Below are 21,934 nucleotides of genomic sequence, written 5' to 3'. Positions count from 1 at the left end.
TATCCACAAGTGTGTTACCTGCCGCAAGCTACAAGGGAGGTTAGAGGGCCAGAAGATGGCAGACTTGCCCGCTGACAGACTCACTCCAGAGCCTCCATTCACCAGCGTGGGCCTTGACGTCTTTGGGCCATGGACCATCATGACGCGTCGCACAAGAGGAGGTAGTGCAGGCAGCAAGCGCTGGGCGGTGCTCTTTACGTGCATGTCTACCAGAGCTGTGCACATTGAGCTGATCGAATCCATGTCAACAGACAGCTTTATCAATGCCCTGAGGAGGTTTTTCTCAATCCGTGGTCCAGCCAAACTTCTTCGCTCTGACAGAGGGACTAACTTCGTGGGTGCCTGTAAGGAGTTGGACATCCACACGGACGATGCAGTGGTAGGAAGCTACCTCCAAAAGAAAGGATGCACGTGGGTGTTTAACCCCCCGCATTCATCCCACATGGGTGGTTCATGGGAGAGGCTCATCGGTGTTGCCAGGCGTATTCTGGATGCTATGCTGCTTCGGACGGGACCTACTCGTCTCACACACGACGTCTTAAGCACTCTCATGGCTGATGTCATGGCGATCATGAATGCAAGACCCCTGGTGCCGGTGTCCACTGACCCAGACATGCCTGCAGTCCTCACCCCAACGATGCTCCTGACTCAAAAGATGAGTGCTATTTCAGCCCCCTCTGGAAACTTTGACATGGCTGAGCTGCACAGGAAGCAGTGGAAGCAAGTCCAGTGTCTTGCAGACACTTTTTGGAAGAGATGGAGAGGAGAGTATTTGTCCACCCTACAGAGCCGTAGGAAATGGACAGAAGACAAGCCAAATGTCAAAGTGAGAGATGTTGTCTTGCTGAAAGACAGCCAAGCACACAGAAATGAATGGCCAGTGGGACTGGTTGTCAAAACTCTGCCGAGCAGGGACAAGAGGGTCCGCAAGGTGGAGGTGAAGATTGTCAAGGAGGGTACTGTCAAAGTGTTTCTGAGGCCAGTCTCAGAGATCGTAGTCCTCCTTTCTGAAGAAACCTAGAGAACGGATTCTGAGTATGTTTGCAGCCAAAGGACGTTTTCTTTAGGTTTATTTTGTATCTGTAGTGGTACAATGGAATTGTACCAAGCGGGGAGTGTGCTGTCTCTCTGTAGCAATTTATGTTAGTTTTCCAGTTAATTCAGGGGTTTGAGTAAGTTGGGTCGATTCCCATTGTGTGCTGCCACCTAGTGGCTATTTGGTACCTAGCAACTGCAGTAAAAGCGCAGTAAAGTGCAGTAAAGCACAGTAAGTGCAGTAAAGTAAACTACCATATACTACAGACCTACAGCGGCACATGCTCTGGAAAGTATATTGTTCCCACGCCTGAGTCTTGGATATTATTTGTCTGTAAGTACTTGAGAATGTTATAGATGATTAGTGTACACTGCATGTTGCAGAAAATGTTTAGTTTGTAACTTTTCTCTGTAAGCAAACTTACACAGCTAGCCGTGAAGTGCTCGCTCTCTGTCTAGCTGGTTAACTAGTAGCTGTATTTTGATGCACTATGTACAGGGCTAATTTAAAGAGAATGCCTTCCAGTTTGCTAAACGTATATTCACAGTAAGCTGTGTTTCCACGTGTTTGGTAATTTACATGCCAAATGTACTGTGTTGCTCAGGCGTACCTAAATTTGTGTATGCATATCAGTTATGCGCTTGTATACTAATGTGTGCTTCCATTTCTGTGTTGTATTTCAGTTTTACAATAAGAATCTTTCAGTAAAGCTTTACAAGAAAAGTCAAGCCTTGTGATTTTTATGGGAAGATATCAAGTTGTTAGCTACCTGTCTAGCTCTGCATAGGAACGCGCTGCGAGGGCAGAAAAAGGACCATTGCTTTACTTGTTACAGATAAATGACCTAGACTTGGGTAAAGAGACTACAGTTTTGAAGTTTGCAGACAATACAAAACTTGGCAATGTAGTAAATATTTAGCATGATAGCAGCAGATTTTGGGAGGACATAGACAGACTGGTGAAATGAGCAAACACAAGGCAAATGCAAGTTAATGCAAATTTGCCGATGTCACAAAGATAGGCAGCATTGTAGGCAGTGTAGATGAAAGCATAAAGTTACAAAGGGATATTGATAGATTAAGTGAATGGGCAAAACTGTGGCAAATGGATTTCAATGTAAACAAATGTAAGGTCATCCAATTTGGACATAAAAACATAGAAACGTAGAAGATAGGAGCAGGAGTAGGCCATTCGGCCCCTCGAGCCTGCTCCGCCATTTAATGCGATCATGGCTGATCATCCAAATTCAGTACCCCGTCCCTGCTTTCTCCCCATACCCCTTGATCCCTTTAGCCTTAAGAAATATATCCAACTCCTTCTTGAATATATTTAAAATATAAAAGGATAGAACAAGATACTTTCTAAATGGTGAAAAGCTAAAAACAGTGGACGTCCAAAGAGACTTGGGGGTTCCGGTACATAGATCTTTAAAATGCCATGAACAGGTACAACAACAACAACTTGTATTTATATAGTGCCTTTAACATTGTAAAACATCCCAAGGCACTTCACAGGAGTATTATAAGACAAAAAAATTGACACCGATCCACATAAGGAGAAATTAGGGCAGGTGACCAAAAGCTTGGTCAAAGAGCTAAGTTTTAAGGAGTGTCTTAACGGAGGAAAAAGAGGTAGAGAGGCAGAGAGATTTAGGCAGGAAATTCCAGAGCTTAGGGCCTAGGCAACAGAAGGCACGGCCACCAAAGAGGCAGGAATTAGAGGAGTGCAGATGTCTCGGGGGTGGGGCAGTTGTGGGGCTGAAGGAGATAACAGAGATAGGAAGGGGTGAGGCCATGGAGGGATTTGAAAACAAGAATGAGAATTTTGAAATCGAGGCGTTGCTTAACTGGGAGCCAATGTAGGTTAGCGAACACAGGGGTGATGGGTGAACAGGACGGTGCGAGTTAGGACACGGGCAGCCGAGTTTTGGATGACCTCAAGTTTACGTAGGGTGGAATGTGGGAGGCCAGCCACGAGTGTATTGGAATAGTCAAGTCTAGAGGTAACAAAGGCATGGATGAGGGTTTCAGTAGCGGATGTACAGAAAATAATCAAGTTTGGAACTTCCTTCCGCAAACGGCAATTGATGGTAGGATCAATTGTTAATTTTAAATTTGAGATTGATAGCTTTTTGTTAACCAAAGGTATTAAGGAATATGGGCCAAAGGCGGGTATATGAAGTAAGGTCGCAGATCAGCAATGATCTCACTGAATGGCAGAACAGGCTTGAGGTGCTGAATGGCACTCCTGTTCCTATGTTCCTTTGTTCCTAAGAGATGCACTTTGGGAGAAACAACATGGAGTGGCAGTATAATCTAAATAGTACTATTTTGAGGGGTTGTAAGAACAGAGGGAGCTGCGAGTGCATATTCACAAATCTTTGAAGCTGGCAGGGCAAGTTGATAAGGCAGTTAAGAAAGCATATGGGATACTTGGCTTTGTAAATAGGGGAATTGAATGCAAAATCAAGGAAGTCATGCTAAACCTTTACACATCTCTCATTAGGCCTCAGCCGGAATACTGTGTACAATTCTGGGCACCCCACTTTAGGAAGGATAACAAGGCCCTGGAGAGCGTACAGAGGAGAATTGCCAGGATGCTACCAAGGATGAGGGAGTTCAGTTATGTGGTGAGATTGGAGTAGCTGGGGTTGTTCTCCTTAGAGCAGAGGAGGTTAAGGGGAGTCCTAATAGAGGTATTCAAAATTATGAGGGGTTTTGATAGAGCAAGTAGGGAGAAACTATTTCCTCTGGCAAGTGGGTCATCAACCAGAGGTCATAGATTTAAAATAATTGGCAAAAGAAGCAAAGGGAAAATAAGGAGAAATGTTTTTACACAGAAGCTCTGGAACACACTACCTGAAAGTGTGGTGGAATCAGATGCCATAGAAACTTTTAAAAGGCATTTGGACATGTACTTGAAGAGGACTAATTTGCAGGGTTATGGCGAATAAGCTGGGCTGTGAGACTAAATTGGATAGCTCTTTCAAAGAGCCGGCACTGGCCTGATGGGCTGAATGGCCTCCTTCAGTGCTGTAAGGTTCTATGATTCTAGGAGCAGAGAAACCTGTGGGTTTACATACAGAAGTTGATTATGCTGTTAAAAAGGCCCACGGCTTTATAGAAAGAAAGACTTACATTTGTCTAAAGCCTTTCATGATCACCGGATGTCCCAAAGCGCTTTACAGCCAATGAAGTATTTTTTGAAGTGTAGTCACTGTTGTAATGTAGGAAACATGGCAGCCATTTGCGCACAGCAAGCTCCCACAAACAGCAATGTAATAATAACCAGATAAACTGTCTTTTAGATGTTGATTGAGGGTTAAATATTGGCTAGGACACCGGGGTGAACTCGCCTGATCTTCTTCAAAATAGTGCCATAGGATGTTTTACGTCCCCCTGAGAGAGCAGACGGGGCCTTGGTTTAACATCTCATCTGAAAGACGGCACCTCCGACAGCACCTCCGACAGTGCAGCACTCCCTCAGTACTGCACTGCAGAGTCAGCTAGATTTTTGTGCTCAAGTCTCTGGAGTGGGGTTTTGAACCCACAACCTTCTGAGTCAGAGGCGAGAGTACTACCCAATGAGCCACAGCTGACACTTACAAATATATTATAGAGACATAGGCTGCGATTTTGCCAGTGCTCAGAGGGCGAGTTTGGAGGCAGGTCAGAGGTTAAAGTCGTTTTGATTAACGGCGGGTTCCGCACCCGCCGTCAAAGTGCCTCCACACAACTTTCCCAAGAGTCGGGTCCCAGATTTGCAAATGGACCCGGCATCTAGTGGCAGGAAACGGATTAAAGGCAATTAACTGCCCATTAACAAATACTTGTGAGCAGTTTTCAGGGTCTTTTTCGGTTTTCCAGCTTCTGATTCGGGTTTAACGACATCCGGACGACACGCCAGGTAAGTGTGGTGTGTTGTGAGTCTGGTCTGATGTTTGTGAAAAGATGACAGCTGCAGAAGTGGTGTCAAGGATGCAATGTTGCACATGTTGACTTTCAGAGCAAAGAAAATGTTGGTTACTGCATTTTTAATACATATACAGATTTCTTTAGCTTACAAGTTTTTAAATCCAACTGTATGTCCAGTGCTACCTCACTGGGAGAACCTCTCTCACCAGTGACAGATTGCTTCTGTCAACCAAATTAGCAATAATACTGTGGAGGATGAATTCCTGGAGTGTGTACGAGATGGTTTTTTAGACAAGTACGTTGAGGAGGCAACTAGGGAACAGGCTATCCTAGATTGGGTATTGTGCAATGAGAAGGGGTTAATTGATAATCTTGCTGTGCGAGGTCCTTTAGGTGACCATAACATGATAGAATTCTTCATTAAGATGGAAAGTGAAGAAGTCCAATCTGAAACTAGGGTCCTAAATCTAAACAAAGGAAACTACGAAGGTATGAGGAGTGAGATGGCTATGATAGATTGGGGAGCTTTATTAAAAGGCATGATGGTGGATAGGCAATGGCTAACATGTAAGAAACAAATGCATGAATTGCAACAGTTATACATTCCTTTCTGGTGCAAAAACACAAAAGGAAAAGCGGCCCAACCATGGCTAACAAAAGAAATTAAGGATAGTATTAGATACAAAGAGGAGTCCAATAAAGTTGCCAGAAAAAGTAGCAAGCCTGAGAATTGGGAAGGGTTTAGAGTTCAGCAAAAAAGGACCAAGAGATCATAGAATCATAGAAAGTTACAGCACGGAAGGAGGCCATTTCGGCCCATCGTGTCCGTGCCGACCAACAAAGAGCTATCCAGCCTAATCCCACTTCCCAGCTCTTGGTCCGTAGCCCTGCAGGTTACAGCATCCCAAGTGCATATCCAAGTACTTTTTAAATGTGGTTAGGGTTCCTGCCTCTACCACCCTTTCAGGCAGCGAGTTCCAGAACCCCACAACCCTCTGGGTGAAGAAATTTCCCCTCAAATCCCCTCTAAACCTTCCACCAATTATTTTAAACCTGTGCCCCCTGGTTTTTGACCACCCCTCTGCTAAGGGAAATAGGTCCTTTCTATCCATTTTATCTATGCCCCTCATAATTTTATACACCTCAATAAGGTCTCCCCTCAGCCTCCTCTGTTCCAAGGAAAACAGATCCAGCCTATCCAGTCTTTCCTCATAACTTATATTCTCTACTCCTGGCAACATCCTAGTAAATCTCCTCCGTACCCTCTCTAGTGCAATCACATCTTTCCTGTAATGTGGTGACCAGAACTGCATGATTGATTAAGAGGGGAAAAATAGAGTATGAGAGTAAACTTGCAAGGAACATAAAAGTGGACTGTAAAAGCTTCTACAAGTATGTAAAAAGAAAAAGATTGGGAAGACAAATGTAGGTCCCTTACAGTCAGAAACAGGAGAATTTATAATGGGGAACAAGGAAATGGCATGGCAATTAAACAAATACTTTGGTTCTCTCTTCATGGAAAAGGACACAAATAACTTCCCAGAAATTCTAGGGAACCAAGGGTCTAGTGAGAAGGAGGAATTAAAGGATATTAGTGTTAGTAAAAAATAGTGCTGGACAAATTAATGGGACTGAAAGCTGATAAATCCCCAGGGCCTGATAATCTGCATCCCAGAATACTAAAAGAGGTAGCCATGGAAATAGTGGATGCATTGGTTGTCATCTTCCAAATTTCTATAGATTATGGAACAGTTCCTGCTGATTGGAGGGTGGTAAATGTAACCCCACTATTTAAAAAAAGGAGGGAGAGAGAAAACCGGGAACTACAGACCGGTTAGCCTAACATCAGCAGTAGGGAAAATGCTAGAGTCTATTATAAAGGATGTGATAACAGGACACTTAGAAAATATCAACAGGATTAGACAAAGTCAACATGGATTTATGAAAGGGAAATCGTGTTTGACAAAGCTACTGGCGTTTTTTGAGGATGTAACTGGTAGAATAGATAAGGGAGAACCAGTGGATGTGGTGTATTTGGATTTTCAGAAGGCCTTTGATAAAGCCCCACATAAGAGGTTAGTTTGCAAAATTAAAGCACATGGGATTGGGGGTAATATTACTGGCATGAATTGAAAATTGGTTAACAGACTGGAAACAGAGAGTAGGAATAAATGGGTCTTTTTCGGGGTGGCAGGTGGTGACTAGTGGGGTACCGCAGGCATCAGTGCTTGGGCCCCAGCTATTCACAATATATATCAATGATTTGGATGAGGGAACCAAATGTAATATTTCCAAGTTTGCTGATGACACAAAATTAGGAGAGATTGTGAGTTGTGAGGAAGATGCAAAGAGGCTTCGAGGCGATTTAGACAAGTTGAATGAGTGGGCAAATACATGGCAGGTGCAGTATAACGTGGATAAGTGTGAAGTTATCCTTCTTCGTAGGCAGGCAATCCCTCAGGAACTGAGGATGACTTGCTTCCACATTAAAAATGAGTTCTCAGGTGACTGATGAGTCCAATGCGGGACCTACAGTCTCTGTCATAGGTGTGGCAGACGGTGGTTGAAGGGGCGGGTGGCTGGGGTGCTTGGGTTGACGTGTGATCCTTCCGCTGTTTGCGCTTGGCTTCCAGCGAAGAGACTCGATGTGTTCAGTGCTTTCCTGGATGCTTCTCCTCCACTTTGTGCGGTCTTGGGCCAGGGATTCCCAAGTGTCGGTGGGGATGTTGCACTTTTTCAAGGAGGCTTTGAGGGTGTCCATGAAGTGTTTCCTCTGCCCACCTGGGGCTCTCTTGCCATGTTGGAGCTCCGAGTAGAGCGCTTGTTTGGGGAGACTTCTATCGGGCATGCAGACCATGTGGCCCATCCATCGGAGCTGATCGAGTGTGGTCAAAGCTTCGATGCTGGGGATGTTGGCCTGAGAGAGAACACTGACGTTGGTGCGCCTATCCTGCCAATTGATTTGCAGGATCTTGCAGAGACAGCGTTGGTGGTACCTCTCCAGTGCTTTGAGGTGCCTGCTGTACATGGTCCATGTCTCTGAAGCATATAGGAGGGCGGGTATCACTACTGCTCTGTAGACCATGAACTTGGTGCTGGGTTTGAGGTCCTGGTCTTCAAACACTCTCTTCCTTAGGTGACCGTAGGCTGCACTGGCACACTGAAGGCGGTGTTGGACTTTGTCATCGACGTCAGCCCTTGTTGACAGTAGACTCCCGAGGTATGGAAAGTGGTCCACGTTGTCCAAGGCCTTGTCATGGATTTTGATAATCAGGGAGCAGTACTGTGTGGCAGGGGCAGGTTGGTAGAGGACCTTTGTCTTACGGATGTTTAGTGTAAGGCCCATGCTCTCGTACACTTCGGTGAAGGTGTTGACGATGGTTTGGAGTTTGACCTCAAAGTACGCAGACGCAAGCGTCGTCTGCATAATGTAATTTGATGACAGAGGATGGGATGACCTTGGATCTGGACTGGAGGCGACGGAGGTTGAACAGTTTCCCGTTTGTTCTGTAGATTAGCTCCACTCCAGCGGGGAGCTTACTGAGGGTGAGATGGAGCACTGCAGCAAGGAAGATCGAGAAGAGCGTTGGTGCGATGACACAGCCTTGCTTGACCCCGGTCCGTACGTGAATTGGGTCTGTGATAGATCCGTTGGTCAGGATCACGGCTTGCATGTCGTCGTGAAGCAGGCGGAGGATGGTGACAAACGTTTGAGGGCAGCCGAATTTGAGGAGGGCACTCCATAATCCCTTATGGTTGACGGTGTTGAAGGCCTTTGAGTTGGGTGAGTGGGCAAATACATGGCAGATGCAGTATAACGTGGATAAATGTGAAGTTATCCACTTCAGTAGGAAAAACAGAAAGGCAGAGTATTATTTAAATGGTGATAGATTGGGAAATGTTGATGTACAGAGGGACCTGGGTGTCCTTGTACACCAGTCACTGAAAACAAGCATGCAGGTGCAGCAAGCAGTTAGGAAGGCAAATGGTATGTTGGCCTTCATTGCAAGAGGATTTGAGTACAGGAGCAAGGATGTCTCACTACAGTTATACAGGGCCTTGGTGAGACCACATTTGGAGTACTGTGTGCAGTTTTGGTCTCCTTACCTAAGAAAGGATATGCTTGCCATAGAGGGAGTGCAGCAAAGGTTCACCAACCTGATTCCTGGGATGGCAGGACTGTCGAATGAGGACAGATTGGGTCAACTAGGCCTGTAATCACTAGAGTTTAGAAGAATGAGAAGGAATCTCATTGAAACGTATAAAATTCTGACAGGGCTAGACAGACTGGATGCAGGGAGGATGTTTCCCCTGGCTGGGGGGTCTAGAACGAGGGGTCACAGTCTCGGGATATGGGGTAGGACATTTAGGACTGAGATGAGGAGAAATTTCTTCACAGAGGGTGGTGAACCTGTGGAATTCTCTACCACAGAAGGCTGTGGAGGCCAAGTCACTGAATATATTTAAGAGGAGATCGATAGATTTCTAGACAAAAGGCATCAAGGGGTATGGGGAGAGAGTGGGAATATGGTATTGAGATCGAGGATCAGCCATGATCATATTGAATGGCGGAGCAGGCTCGAAGGGCCGAATGGCCTACTCCTGCTCCTATTTTTCTATGTTTCTATGTCATCTCATCTGCAGCTGCCATCTATTCCAGTAACATCAGAGCCAATGAAACAATCAGACCTTGGTCCTCCGAATCCTTCCACAATCATCCCCAACACCAACATAACCAACCTCATCACCAACCTTCTCCACCATTACCTGATGCTGCACTGGACACAGGGCATCAACCCCTGACAAAATTGCTGGCCAGGAGGCCAGTGATGGCATCACCATGGCCAGACTTTCTTCATTTGATGCTGTATACCCTGGCTGCCACATGATTCGCCAGGTTGACACCATCCCACACCAGCACCGTGAAGAATCCCTTTAATGTCCAAACCATTCCATGCACACATATCACTATAGCGGGGGGGGGGGAGGAGTTACAACTGAATAATCACTGGAGCTCAGTAAGACAATTCTCAAGGTGTGCTCAGATCTGTCCAATAAGGGGCACTTTTTGAAAAAGATTTCACTGACAACACATTACCAGAAACTTCACATGGACATTGGCTAAGCCGCTCAAGTGCCCACCCTTGTGTGTTTTTAGTTGGTAAGCTTGCAGTAGAATGAGGGTGAGTGTGAGGTGTGGCTAGTGAGATGGGGAAGTGATAAAGTAGATAGAGAGGGTTGGGTGGAGGTGCAAGGTAAGTTGGTGTCCTGGGGACGTGTCTTCCCCCCTTGGAAGGGAAGAGAACCTCCCTGCATACTGCGACTCCCTCCATAAGCATATGGAGGGAGTCATTGGCGAGCCTGGGTGCACGAGTTCACCTTTGTGCAGTGATTGTCCGTGTTTTCAGCACCTCAATGCTGTCAAACACTGAAAAATGAACTGTCAAAATAAAATTGTGCAAGGTCCCTTTAAGGAAACCGGCAGGTGACGCGTCATCAAATGATGTCATCAGACCCGCTTCCTGTTAATTGGCCGGTAAGCCCGCAGGGCAGGCTTAACAAGGCCAATCAAGGGAAAATCATGTCTGCAGAGCGGAGGCAGCTGGGGGCGAGACTGGAACCCGGAAACCAGCTGACCTGCCCCATGGAGGAGAACATCCCGGGCATAGAGTACAAAAGCAAGGAAATTGTGCTAAACGTTTATAAATCACTGGTTAGGCCTCAGCTGGAGTATTGTGGTCAATTCTGGGCAACACACTTTAGGAAGGATGGCAAGGCCTTGGAGGGGGTGCAGAGGAGATTAGTAAATTAGAATTAACTACACTTACACTTATATTTGATTTGAAAAATACAATGTACCCAAATAATAAATTAAATGGAAAAAAACCTCTCTGCCTTTGTAAACGATGTTAATTTTTCTCATGTCACGTTTTTGCTGTATTTTCTTAAATCACCTGAAGCTATTGATATTGATTCCACGCTGCAAGACTGACTAAACCTTCCCCATCTCAGATCTCTGTCGCTGCCGTAGTTAATCACATCTGGATCCGTTTCCCAGTCCTCCTCCGCATTTGCATCTGTCCAGTTGCTCTGGCAGTTGATTCTATAGTCACAGGGGATGGAAGACCAATCTTCCCTTCTTTTGGACATCCGAGTTTTTCCACCTCGTTTACTTTTCCTTTCTCGTTAACATTTTAGGGTTTCCCTTGTCTGTGCAATGTCTCTGAGAGAATGGAATAGGGAACCTGGCATTAGTGCCCATTATGACATTTCTAAGATTGTGGGGTAACAGGTCTGGATTAATTTAAAAGCATTTGCAGGTCTAGTTAGCTGAAATAATGTTGTTTCGTAGAACACCGCTGAAATTAATAACTGAAGCAGCGTGGTTGTTATAAGTTATCGAAAATAACGATGGTCTTTGCAACGATAATTGCCGTTTTTTACCCAGTCCTCCATATGCACTTTTTTGTTTCCATTGTCGTCATTCTGTTATTAATAAAACAAAATCAGAAGCATTTTAATTATTGCATCAATGAGTTTCTCAAGGCGCGTCATAAAGCTTTGAATGTTGACGCCCTTGGGGCGGGTTAGCTGCGCGCCGCAGCAGACAGCTCAGTAAGCGTTGATAGGGGAGGAGTACAATGGATTCAGAGGATGAAATTAAACGGGACTTTGAAATGCTTGCTGCCCGGGGACGAAATAGGGTCTGCAAGCGACAGCTGCCATTCGATGATCCAAATTACGTTCCTTTAATTGACCTAGGTTTCGGAAACAGTGGTGCAGCAAGCACATCACCTGCAGAAGATGGTGAGCGCCGCAATTGGTTTCTTTAGCAGTGAAGTTTCTCTTTATTAATAAAAAACATTTCAGTTGTCCTGCTCACCCCTTCGTGGTGGTTACCACAATGTAGTACAAGTTCCTATAGACGGGAAATCCTAAATTAGACTTTGTGAGTATAGATGAGAAATATCAAACCAGTTTCTAGGAGCCTTAGTGCTCCTGTAAGAAAAAATTAGAGCTAAGTCAAATTCATATAAAAAATGTTTTTTATAAGCCAGCTGTATATTTCAAACAAAATGGATTTACTGCACTCTTCTTTGTGAGTCTACTTGTAAAACTTTTTAAAAGTTATATTTTGTGTTAATGGTTGAAGTACTTTATGGGCTTCTCTTAATCGTTTCTCTGCAATCAAGTTATACTGCCAGCGGACTGGCAGAATCAGCTGAATGATAGAATCATAGAATGGTTACAGCACAGAAGAAGGCCATTCGACCCGCCGAGCCCATGCGCCCTCTGCAAGAGCACTTCAGTAAGTCCCACTCCCCTGCCCTTTCCCTGTAGCCCTGCAATTTTCTTTCCTTCAGATACTTATCCAACTCCCTTTTGAAAGCCATGATTGAATCTGCCTCCACCACCCTTTCAGAAAGTGCATTCCAGATCATTACCACTCGCTGTGTAAAAAAGTTTTTTCTTATGTCACCTTTGGTTCTTTTGACAATCACTTTAAATCTGTGTCCCCTGGTTCTCGACCCTTCTACCAATGATAAGTTTCCCTCTCTCTGCTGTGTCCAGACCCCTCATGATTTTGAGCATCTCTCAAATCTCCTCTCAATCTTCTCTGCTCCAAGGAGAACAACCCCAGCTTCTCCAGTTTATCAATGTAACTGAAGTTCCTCATTCCTGGAATCATTCTTGTGAATCTTTTCTGCACCCTCCCTAAGGCCTTCACATCCTTCCTAAAGTGTGGTGCCCAGAATTGGACACAGTACTCCAGTTGGGGCCGAACCAGTGTTTTATAAAGGTTCATCATAATTTCCACACTTTTGTACTCTATACTTCAATTTATGAAGCCCAGGATCCCGTAAGCCTTTTTAACTGCTTTCTCAACCTACCCTGCCACCTTCAACGATTTGTGCACACATACCCTCAGGTCTGTCTGTTCGTGCACCCCCTTTAGGAGTTTACCCGTTAGTTTATATTGCCTCTCCTCATTCTTTCTATCAAAATGTATCACTTCACACTTTTCTGCATTAAAATTCATCTGCCACGTGTCCGCCCATTTCACCAGCCTGTCTACGTCTTCCTTCTGAAGTCTATCACTCTCCTCCTCACTGTTCACTATACTTCCAAGCTTTGTGTCATCTGCAAATTTTGAAATTGTGCCCTGTACACCCAAGTCCAAGTCATTAATATATATCAATATTACAGTAATGGATATAAATTTATTCCTTTTTTACCCCAACTTCTGCGAAAGTTCTCTGCTTCTAGAATTATATCTACTTGTAGTGTAGCTTATTTTTTTTAAATGTTACGCAACAGCGGTGTTTCCTCTTGATTCCATAGAATCATAGAAATTTACAGCACAGAAGGAGGCCATTCGGCCCATTTTATCTGTGCCGGCCGACAAAGAGCTATCCATCCTAATCCCACTTTCCAGCACTTGGGCAGTAGCCTTGTCGGTTATGGCACTTCAAGTGCATATCCAAGTACTTTTTAAATGTGATGAGGGTCTCTGCCTCTACCACCCTTTTCAGGCAGTGAGTTCCAGACCCCCACCACCTTCTGGGTGAAAACATTTCTCCTCAAATTCCCTCTAAACTTCCTACCAGTTACTTTAAATCTATGCCCCCTGGTGATTGACCTTTCTGCTAAGGGAAATAGGTCCTTCTTATCCACTCTTTCGAGGCCCCTCATAATTTTATACACCTCAATTCGGTCTCCCCTCAGCCTCCTCTGTTCCAAAGAAAACAACCCCAGCCTATCCAATCTTTCCTCATAGCTAAAATTCCCCAGCCCAGGCAACATCCTTGTAAACCTCCTCTGCACCACCTCTCGTGCAATCACATCCTTCCTGTAATGTGGTGACCAGAACTGCACGCAGTATTCTAGCTGTGGCCTAACTAGTGTTTTATACAGTTCAAGCATAAACTCCCTGCTCTTATATTCTGTGCCTCGGCAATAAAGGCAAGTATCCCGTATGCCTTCTTAACCACCTTATCTACCTGTCCTACTACCTTCAGAGATCTGTGGACATGTACTCTGATCTTCTGCACTTCTCAGTATCCTACCATTTATAAGTGTATTCCCTTGCCTTGTTAGCCCTCCCCAAATGCATTACCTCAGCTCCTAATTGAATTCCATTTGCCACTGTTCTGCCCACCTGACCAGTCCATTGATATCTTCCTGCAGTTTGCAACTTTCTTAATCATTATCAACCACAGGGCCAATTTTTGCATCATCTGCAAACTTCTTAATCGTACTTCTTACATTCAAGTCCAAATCATTGATATATACCACAAAAAGTAAAGGACCCAGTACTGAGCCCTGTGGAACTCCACTGGAAACAGCCTTCCAGTCATGGAAACAGCCTTCCAGTCACAAAAACACCCTTTGACCATTACCCTTTGTTTCCTGCCTCTGAGCCAATTTTGGATCCAACTTGCCACATTGCCTTGGATCTCATGGGCTTTTACTTTTTTGACCAGTCTGCCATGTGGGACCTTATCAAAAGCCTTGCTAAAATCCATATAGTCTACATCAAACGCACTACTCTCATCGACCTTCCTCAAAAAGTTCAATCAAGTTAGTCAGACACAATCTTTCCTTAATTTCTTTGATTGAACTCGGCTGCTCACTGACAGAGGACCGACAGAGTTGATTGACTCAATAAAATTGAGACCAAAAAAATCCTTTTTTTAGACTAACCCTTTTTAAAGACCACAAATTGGTTGAAGTTTTTATAAAAATGGCGACAAAAGTGCTCAAGCTCTTATTAGGTATGCAGTGAATAAAAGATACTGCAGACGACCAGTGAGGAGTGTGGTTGAAAAGATTATAGCTGGGTGTCTCTCAAAATAAGAATCCTGTAGACCCTTGACTCCAGCAAAGGCCAAAAATACAATCTATATTCCAGAAGCATTGGAGGAAAAAAATGGAGGCATCTAGTCAGCATTTTTGCTAGATGGAATCAATTTCTAGTATTTTTTAAAATTCGCTTATGTGATCTGGGCGTTGCTGGTAAGGCCAGCATTTATTGCCCATCCCTAGTTGCCCTTGAGAAGGTGGTGGTGAGCCGCCTTCTTGAACCACTGCAGTCCGTGTGTTGAAGGTACCCCCACAGTGCTGTTAGGTAGGGAGTTCCAGGATTTTGACCCAGCGAAGATGAAAGATTGGCGACATACTTCTAAGTCAGGATGGTGTATGACTTGGAGGGGAACTTGGAGGTGGTGGTGTTCCCATGCGCCTGCTGCCCTTGTCCTTCTAGGTGGAAGAAGTCGTGGGTTTGGGAGGTGCTGCCGAAGAAGCTTTGGTGAGTTGCTGCAGTGCATCTTATAGATGGTACACACTGCAGCCACGGTACGCCAGTGGTGGAGGGAGTGAATGTTTAAAGTGGTGGATGGGGTGCCAATCAGGCGGGCTGCTTTGTCCTGGATGCTGTCGAGCTTCTTGAGTGTTGTTGGAGCTGCACTCATCCAGGCAAGTGGAGAGTATTCCATCACACTCCTTACGTGTGCCTTGTAGGTGGTGGAAAGGCTTTGGGGAGTCAGGAGGTGAGACACTCGCCGCAGAATACCCAGCCTCTGACCTGCTCTTGTTGCCACAGTATTTATGTGGCTGGTCCAGTTAAGTTTCTGGTCAATGGTGACCCCCAGGATGTTGATGGTGGGGGATTCGGCTATGGTAATGCCATTGAATGTCAAGGGGCGGTGGTTAGACTCTCGCTTGTTGGAGATAGTCATTGCCTGGCACTTGTGTGGCGCAAATGTTACCTGCCACTTATCAGCCCAAGCCTAAATGTCGTCCAGGTCTTGTTGCATGCGGGCATGGAGTGCTTCATTATATGAGGAGTTGTGAATGGCATTGAACACTGTGCAGTCATCAGCGAACATCCCCATTTCTGACCTTATGTTGAAGGGAAGTTCATTGATGAAGCAGCTGACGATGGTTGGGCCTGGGACACTGCCCTGAGGAACTTCTGCAGCAATGTCTTTGGGCTGTAATGATTGAGCTTCAACCACCACAACCATCTTCCTTTGTGCTAGGTATGACTCCAGCCAGTTTCCCCCTGATTCCCATTTACTTCATAGAAACATAGAAGATAGGAGCAGGAGTAGGCCATTTGGCCCCTCGAGCCTGCTCTGCCATTCAATGCGATCATGGCTGATCATCCAATTTCAGTACCCAGTCCCTGCTTTCTCCCCATACCCCTGGATCCCTTTAGCCTTAAGAAATATATCCAACTCCTTTGAATATATTTAATGAATTGGCTTCTACTGCCTTCTGTGTTAGAGAATTCCACAGGTTCACCACTCTCTGGGTGAAGAAACTCCTCCTCATTTCTGTCCTAAATGGCCTACCCCTTATCTTTAGACTGTGACCCCTGGTTCTGGACTCCCCGACCATCGGGAACATCCTTCCTGCATCTAGTCTGTCCAGTCCTGTCGGAATTTTATAAGTTTCAATGAGATCCCCTCTCATTCTTCTAAACTCCAGCGAGTACAAGCTCAATCGTCCCAATCTCTCATACGTCATTCCTGCCATCCCAGGTATCAGCCTGGTGAATCTACGCTGAACTCCTTCCATGGCAAGAACATCCTTCCTCCGATAAGGCGACCAAAACTGCACACAATACTCAAGATGTGGTCTCACAAAGGCCCTGTACAACTGCAGCAAGACATCCTTGTTCCTGTACTCGAACCCTCTTGCTACGAAGGCCAACATACCATTTGCCTTCTTAACCGCCTGCTGCCCCTGCATGCTTACCTTCAGCGACTGGTGCACAAGGACACCCAGGTCTCGTTGCACTTCTCCTTCTCCCAATCTATTGCCATTCAGATAATAATCTGCCTTCCTGTTTTTGCCACCAAAGTGGATAACCTCACATTTATCCACGTTCTATTGCATCTGCCATGCTTTTGCCAAATCACCCAACCTGTCCAAATCACCCTGGAGTTTCTCGGCATCCTCCTCACAGCACACACACCCACCCAGCTTTGTGTCATCTGCAAATTTGGAGACATTACATCTAGTTCCCTTGTCTAGATCATTAATATATATTGTGAATAGCTGGGGTCCAAGGACCGATCCCTGTGGTACCCCACTAGTCACTGCCTGCCACTCGGAAAAAGACCCGTTTATTCCAACACTTTGCTTTCTGTCCGCCAACCAGTTCTCTATCCAAGTCAATACCTTGCCCCCAATCCCATGTGCCTTAACTTTACACGCTAATCTCTTATGCGGGACCTTATCAAAAGCCTTCTGAAAGTCCAAATACACCACAACCACTGGTTCTCCCTTATCTATTTTACCAGTTACATCCTCAAAAAATTCCAGTAGATTACTCAAGCACAATTTACCTTTTGTAAATCCATGTTGACTTTGTCTGATCCTGTCACTGTTTTCCAAGTGCTCTGCTATTACATCTTTTATAATGGACTCTAGCATTTTCCCCACTACCGATGTCAGGCTTACCGGTCTGTAATTCCCCGTTTTCTCTCTACCACCTTTTTTGAATAGTGGGGTAACATTAGCTACCCTCCAATCCATGGGGACTGTTCCAGATTCCATCGAATGTTGGAAGATGATCAGCAATGCATCTACTATTTCTAGGGCCACTTCCTTAAGTACCCTAGGATGTAGATTATCAGGCCCTGGGGATTTATCGGCCTTCAATCCATCAATTTCCCTAACACCATTTCCCTACAAATACTGATTCCTGTCAGTTCCTCCCTTTCATCAGACCCTATGTTCCCCGACATCTCTGGGAGGTTATTTGTGTCCTCCTTTGTGAAGACAGAACCAAAATATGAATTTAATTGAACTGCCATTTCTTTGTTCCCCATTATAAATTCCCCTGATTCTGACTGCAAGGGACCTACGCTTGACTTCACCAATCTTTTTCTCTTCACATATCTATAAAAGCTTTTACAGTCAGTTTTTATGTTCCCTGCAAGCTTACTCTCATATTCAATTTTCCCCTTCTTAATTAATCCCTTTGTCGTCCTTTGTTGAATCCTAAACTGCTCCCAATCCTCAGGTTTACTGCTTTTTCTGGCCAATTTATATGTCCTCTCTTTGGATCTTATGGTACCCCTAATTTCCCTTGTTAGCCACGGTTGAGTCACCTTTTTTGTTTTATTTTTATGCCAAACTGGGATGAACAAATTCTGTAGTTCATCCATGCGGTCTTTGAATGTTTGCCATTGTCTATCCACCGTCAACCCTTTGAGTGACATTCCCCAATCAATCCTACCCAACTTGCGCCTCAGACCATCGTAGTTTCCTTTATTTAAATTCAGGACCCTAGTCTCTGAGTCAACTACTTCATTCTCCATCTTAATGAAGAATTCGATCATATTATGATCGCTCCAACCCAAGGGGCCTCGTACAACAAGATTGCTAATTACTCCTTTCTCGTTACCTAATACCCAGTCTAAGATGGCCTGATCTCTGGTTGGTTCCTCGACATAATGGTCCAGGAAACCATCCCATAAATACTCCAGGAATTCCTCCTCCACAGTATTGTTACTAATTTGGTTAGCCCAATCTATATGTAGATTAAAGTCACCCATGATGACTGCTGTGCCCTTATTGCACGCTTCTCTAATTTCCCTTTTAAGGCCATCCCCAACCTCTGCATTACTGTTTGGAGGTCTGTATACCACTCCCACTAACGTTTTCTGCCTCTTGGTATTTCTCAGTTCTACCCATACAGATTCCACATCATGAGAGCTAATATCCTTCCTTACAATTGTGTTAATCCCTTTAACCAGCAATGCTACCCCACCTCCCTTTTTGCCTATCTTTCCTGAATATTGAATACCCCTGGATGTTGAGTTCCCAGTCTTGGCCACCCTGGAGCCATGTTTCCGTAATCCCAACCAAATCATATTCGTTTACCTCTATTTGCGCAGCTAATTCATCCACCTTATTACGAATGCTCCTCGCATTAAGACACAAGGCCTTCAGCCTTGTTTTTTAAACGCTCTTTGACCTATTAGAATTATTATTTACTGTGGCCATGTTTGATTTAAACCTCTGGAATTCAGCTCCTTTGTCCATGTTTGGACCAAGGCTGTAATGAGGTTGGGAGCCGAGTGGTCTTGCCGGAACCCAAACTGGGCATCAGGGAGCACGTTATTGGTGAGTAAGTGCTGCTTGATATTACTGTCGACAACACCTTCCATCACTTTGCTGATGATTGAGAGTAGACTGATGGGGCGGTAATTGGCTGGGTTGGATTTGTCCTACTTTTTGTGGACAGGACATACCTGGGCAGTTTTCCACATTGTCAGATAGATGCTAGTGTTGTAGCTGTACTGGAACAGCTTGGCTAGAGGCGTGGCTAGTTCTGGAGCACAAGTCTTCAGCACGATAGTGGGATGTTGTCGGGGACCATAGCCTTTGCTGTATCCAGTGCGCTCATCTGTTTCTTGATATCACGTGGAGTGAATTGAATTGGATGAAGACTGGCTTCTGTGATGGTGGGGACCTCAGGAGTAGGCCGATATGGATCATCCACTCGGCACTTCTGGCTGAAGTTGGTTGAAACGCTTCAGCCTTGTCTTTTGCACTCACGTGCTGGGCTCCACCATCATTGAGGATGGGGATATTCATGGAGCCTCCACCCATTAGTTGTTTAATGGTCCACCACCATCCACGACTGGATGTGGCAGGACTGTAGAGCTTTGATCTGATCCGTTGATTGTGGGATCGCTTAGTCCTGTCTATAGCATGCTGCTTCCACTTTTTAGCATGCATGTAGACCTATGTTGCAGCTTCCCCAGGTTGGCACAGCATTTTTAGGTACGCCTGGTGCTGCTCCTGGCATGCTCTTCTACACTCCTTGTTGAACCAGGGTTGGTTCCCTGGCTTGGTGGTAATGGTAGAGTGAGGGATATGTCAGGCCATGAGGTTACAGATTGTGGTGGAATACAATTCTGCTGCTGCTGATGGCCCACAGCGCATCATGGATGCCCAGTTTTGAGCTGCTCGATCTGTTCTGAATCTATCCCATTTAGCATGGTGGTAGTGCCACACAACACGATGGAGGGTGTTCTCGGTATGAAGTCGGAGCTTCATCTCCACAATGACTGTGCTGTGGTCACTGCTACCAATATTGTCATGGACAGATGCATCTGCGACAGGTAGATTGGTGAGGATGAGGTCAAGTAAGTTTTTCCCTCGTGTTGGTTCTCTCACCACCTGTTGCAGGCCCAGACTGGCAGTTACATCCTTCAGGACTCGGCCAGCTCGGTAAGTAGTGGTGCTACCGAGCCACTGTTGGTGATGGACATTGAAGTCCCCCACCCAGAGTACTCTCAGTGCTTCTTCCAAGTGGTGTTCAACATGGAGGAGTACTGATTCATCAGCTGAGGGAGGGCGGTAGGTGGTAATCAGCAGGAGGTTTCCTTGCCCATGCTTGACCTGAAGCCATGAGACTTCATGGGGTTCAGAGTCAATGTTGAGGACTCCCAGGGCCACTCCTTCCCGACTGTATACCACTGTGCTACCACCCCTGGGGTAAAAGCAGGAATAAATTGTCAGAAAACATATTTGAAAGTTCTTTATCTGAATGCACGCAGCATTCGTAACAAAATAGACGAGTTGATGGTACAAATAACTACACATGGGTATGATCTGGTGGCCATTACAGAAACATGGCTGCAAGATGATCATGACTGGGAACTAAACATACAAGGGTATTTGACAATTAGGAAGGACAGGAAGGAAAGGGAGGTGGGGTTGCTATGTTAATCAAGGATGGAATCACTGCAATAGTCAGAAATGATATTGGGTCAAAGGATCAGGATAGTGAAACAGTTTGGGTGGAGATAAGGAATAATAAGGGGAAAAAGTCACTAGTGGGCGTAGTCTATAGGCCTCCTAACAGTTGCAACTCTGTTGGTCGGAGTATAAATCAGGAAATAGTTGGGGCTTGTAATAAGGGAACAGCTATAATCATGGGGGATTTTAACTTTCATATTGACTGGACTAATCAAATTGGGCATGGCAGCCTTGAGGAAGAGTTCATAGAGTGTATTAGGGACGGGTTCCTTGAGCAGTATGTAACTGAACCAACCAGGGGGCAGGCAATCTTAGATCTGGTCCTGTGTAATGAGACAGGATTAATAAAAAATGTCCTAGTAAAGGATCCCCTTGGAATGAGTGACCATAATATGGTTGAATTCCAAATTCAGTTTGAGGGTGAGAGAGTTGGATCTCAAACCAGCATACTGAGCTTAAATAAAGGAGACTATGAAGGTATGAGAGTAGAATTGACTAAAGTGGACTGGGAAAACAGATTAAAGTGTAAGACGGTACAAGAGCAGTGGTCTACATTCAAGGAGATATTTCACATCTTTCAAGATAAATATATTCCATTGAGGAAAAAGGGGAGTAAAAGAAAAGACAGCCATCCATGGCTAAGTAAAGTAATAAAGGATAGTATCCGACTGAAAACAAGGGCATATAAAGTAGCCAAATCTAGTGGGAGGATAGAAGATTGGGAAGCATTTAAAAGCCAGCAAACAATAACTAAAAGATTAATTAAGAAAGGGAAGATAGATTATGAAAGTAAACTAGCAAAAAATATAAAAACAGATAGCAAGAGTTTCTACAGCTATATAAAAAGAAAAAGGGTGGCTAAAGTGAACGTTGGTCCCTTAGAGGATGAGACCGGGAAACTAATGGTGGGGAACATGGAGATGGCAAAGACGCTGAACAAATATTTTGTATCAGTCTTTACAGTAGAGGACACTAAAAATATCCCAACACTGGACAAACAGGGGGCAATGGGGGGGGGGGGGGGGGAGGAGCTAAACACGATTAAAATCACTAAGCAGATGGTACTCGGTAAAATAATGGGACTTAAGGTGGATAAATCCCCCGGACCTGATGGCCTACATCCTAGGGTCTTGAGAGAAGTGGCGGTAGGGATTGTGGATGCATTGGTGATTATTTTCCAAAACTCCCTGGACTCAGG

General features: G+C 45.0%; 1 protein-coding gene across 2 annotated transcripts in view; it reads left to right on the top strand.

Annotated features, from left to right (window-relative positions):
* Window positions 1-11,548: 11,548 nt before the first annotated feature.
* LOC147116901 (uncharacterized) overlaps window positions 11,549-21,934 on the top strand; it is a 148,936-nt gene continuing 138,550 nt past the window's right edge. For both annotated transcript variants that reach the window (XM_085987348.1, XM_085987347.1), the window contains exon 1: window positions 11,549-11,757. In XM_085987348.1, coding sequence (XP_085843474.1) covers window positions 11,592-11,757 — 166 coding nt within the window. In that variant the 5' untranslated portion in view covers window positions 11,549-11,591. The remainder of the gene's footprint in view (window positions 11,758-21,934) is intronic.

The sequence above is a fragment of the Somniosus microcephalus genome, chromosome 5 (assembly GCF_052327205.1).
Source record: "Somniosus microcephalus isolate GS21.2 chromosome 5, FLI_Smic_1.0, whole genome shotgun sequence".
In the NCBI taxonomy this organism is placed as follows: domain Eukaryota; kingdom Metazoa; phylum Chordata; class Chondrichthyes; order Squaliformes; family Somniosidae; genus Somniosus; species Somniosus microcephalus.
The sequence above is the reverse complement of the archived record's forward strand: the minus strand, read 5'-3'. Positions and strand labels throughout refer to the sequence as shown.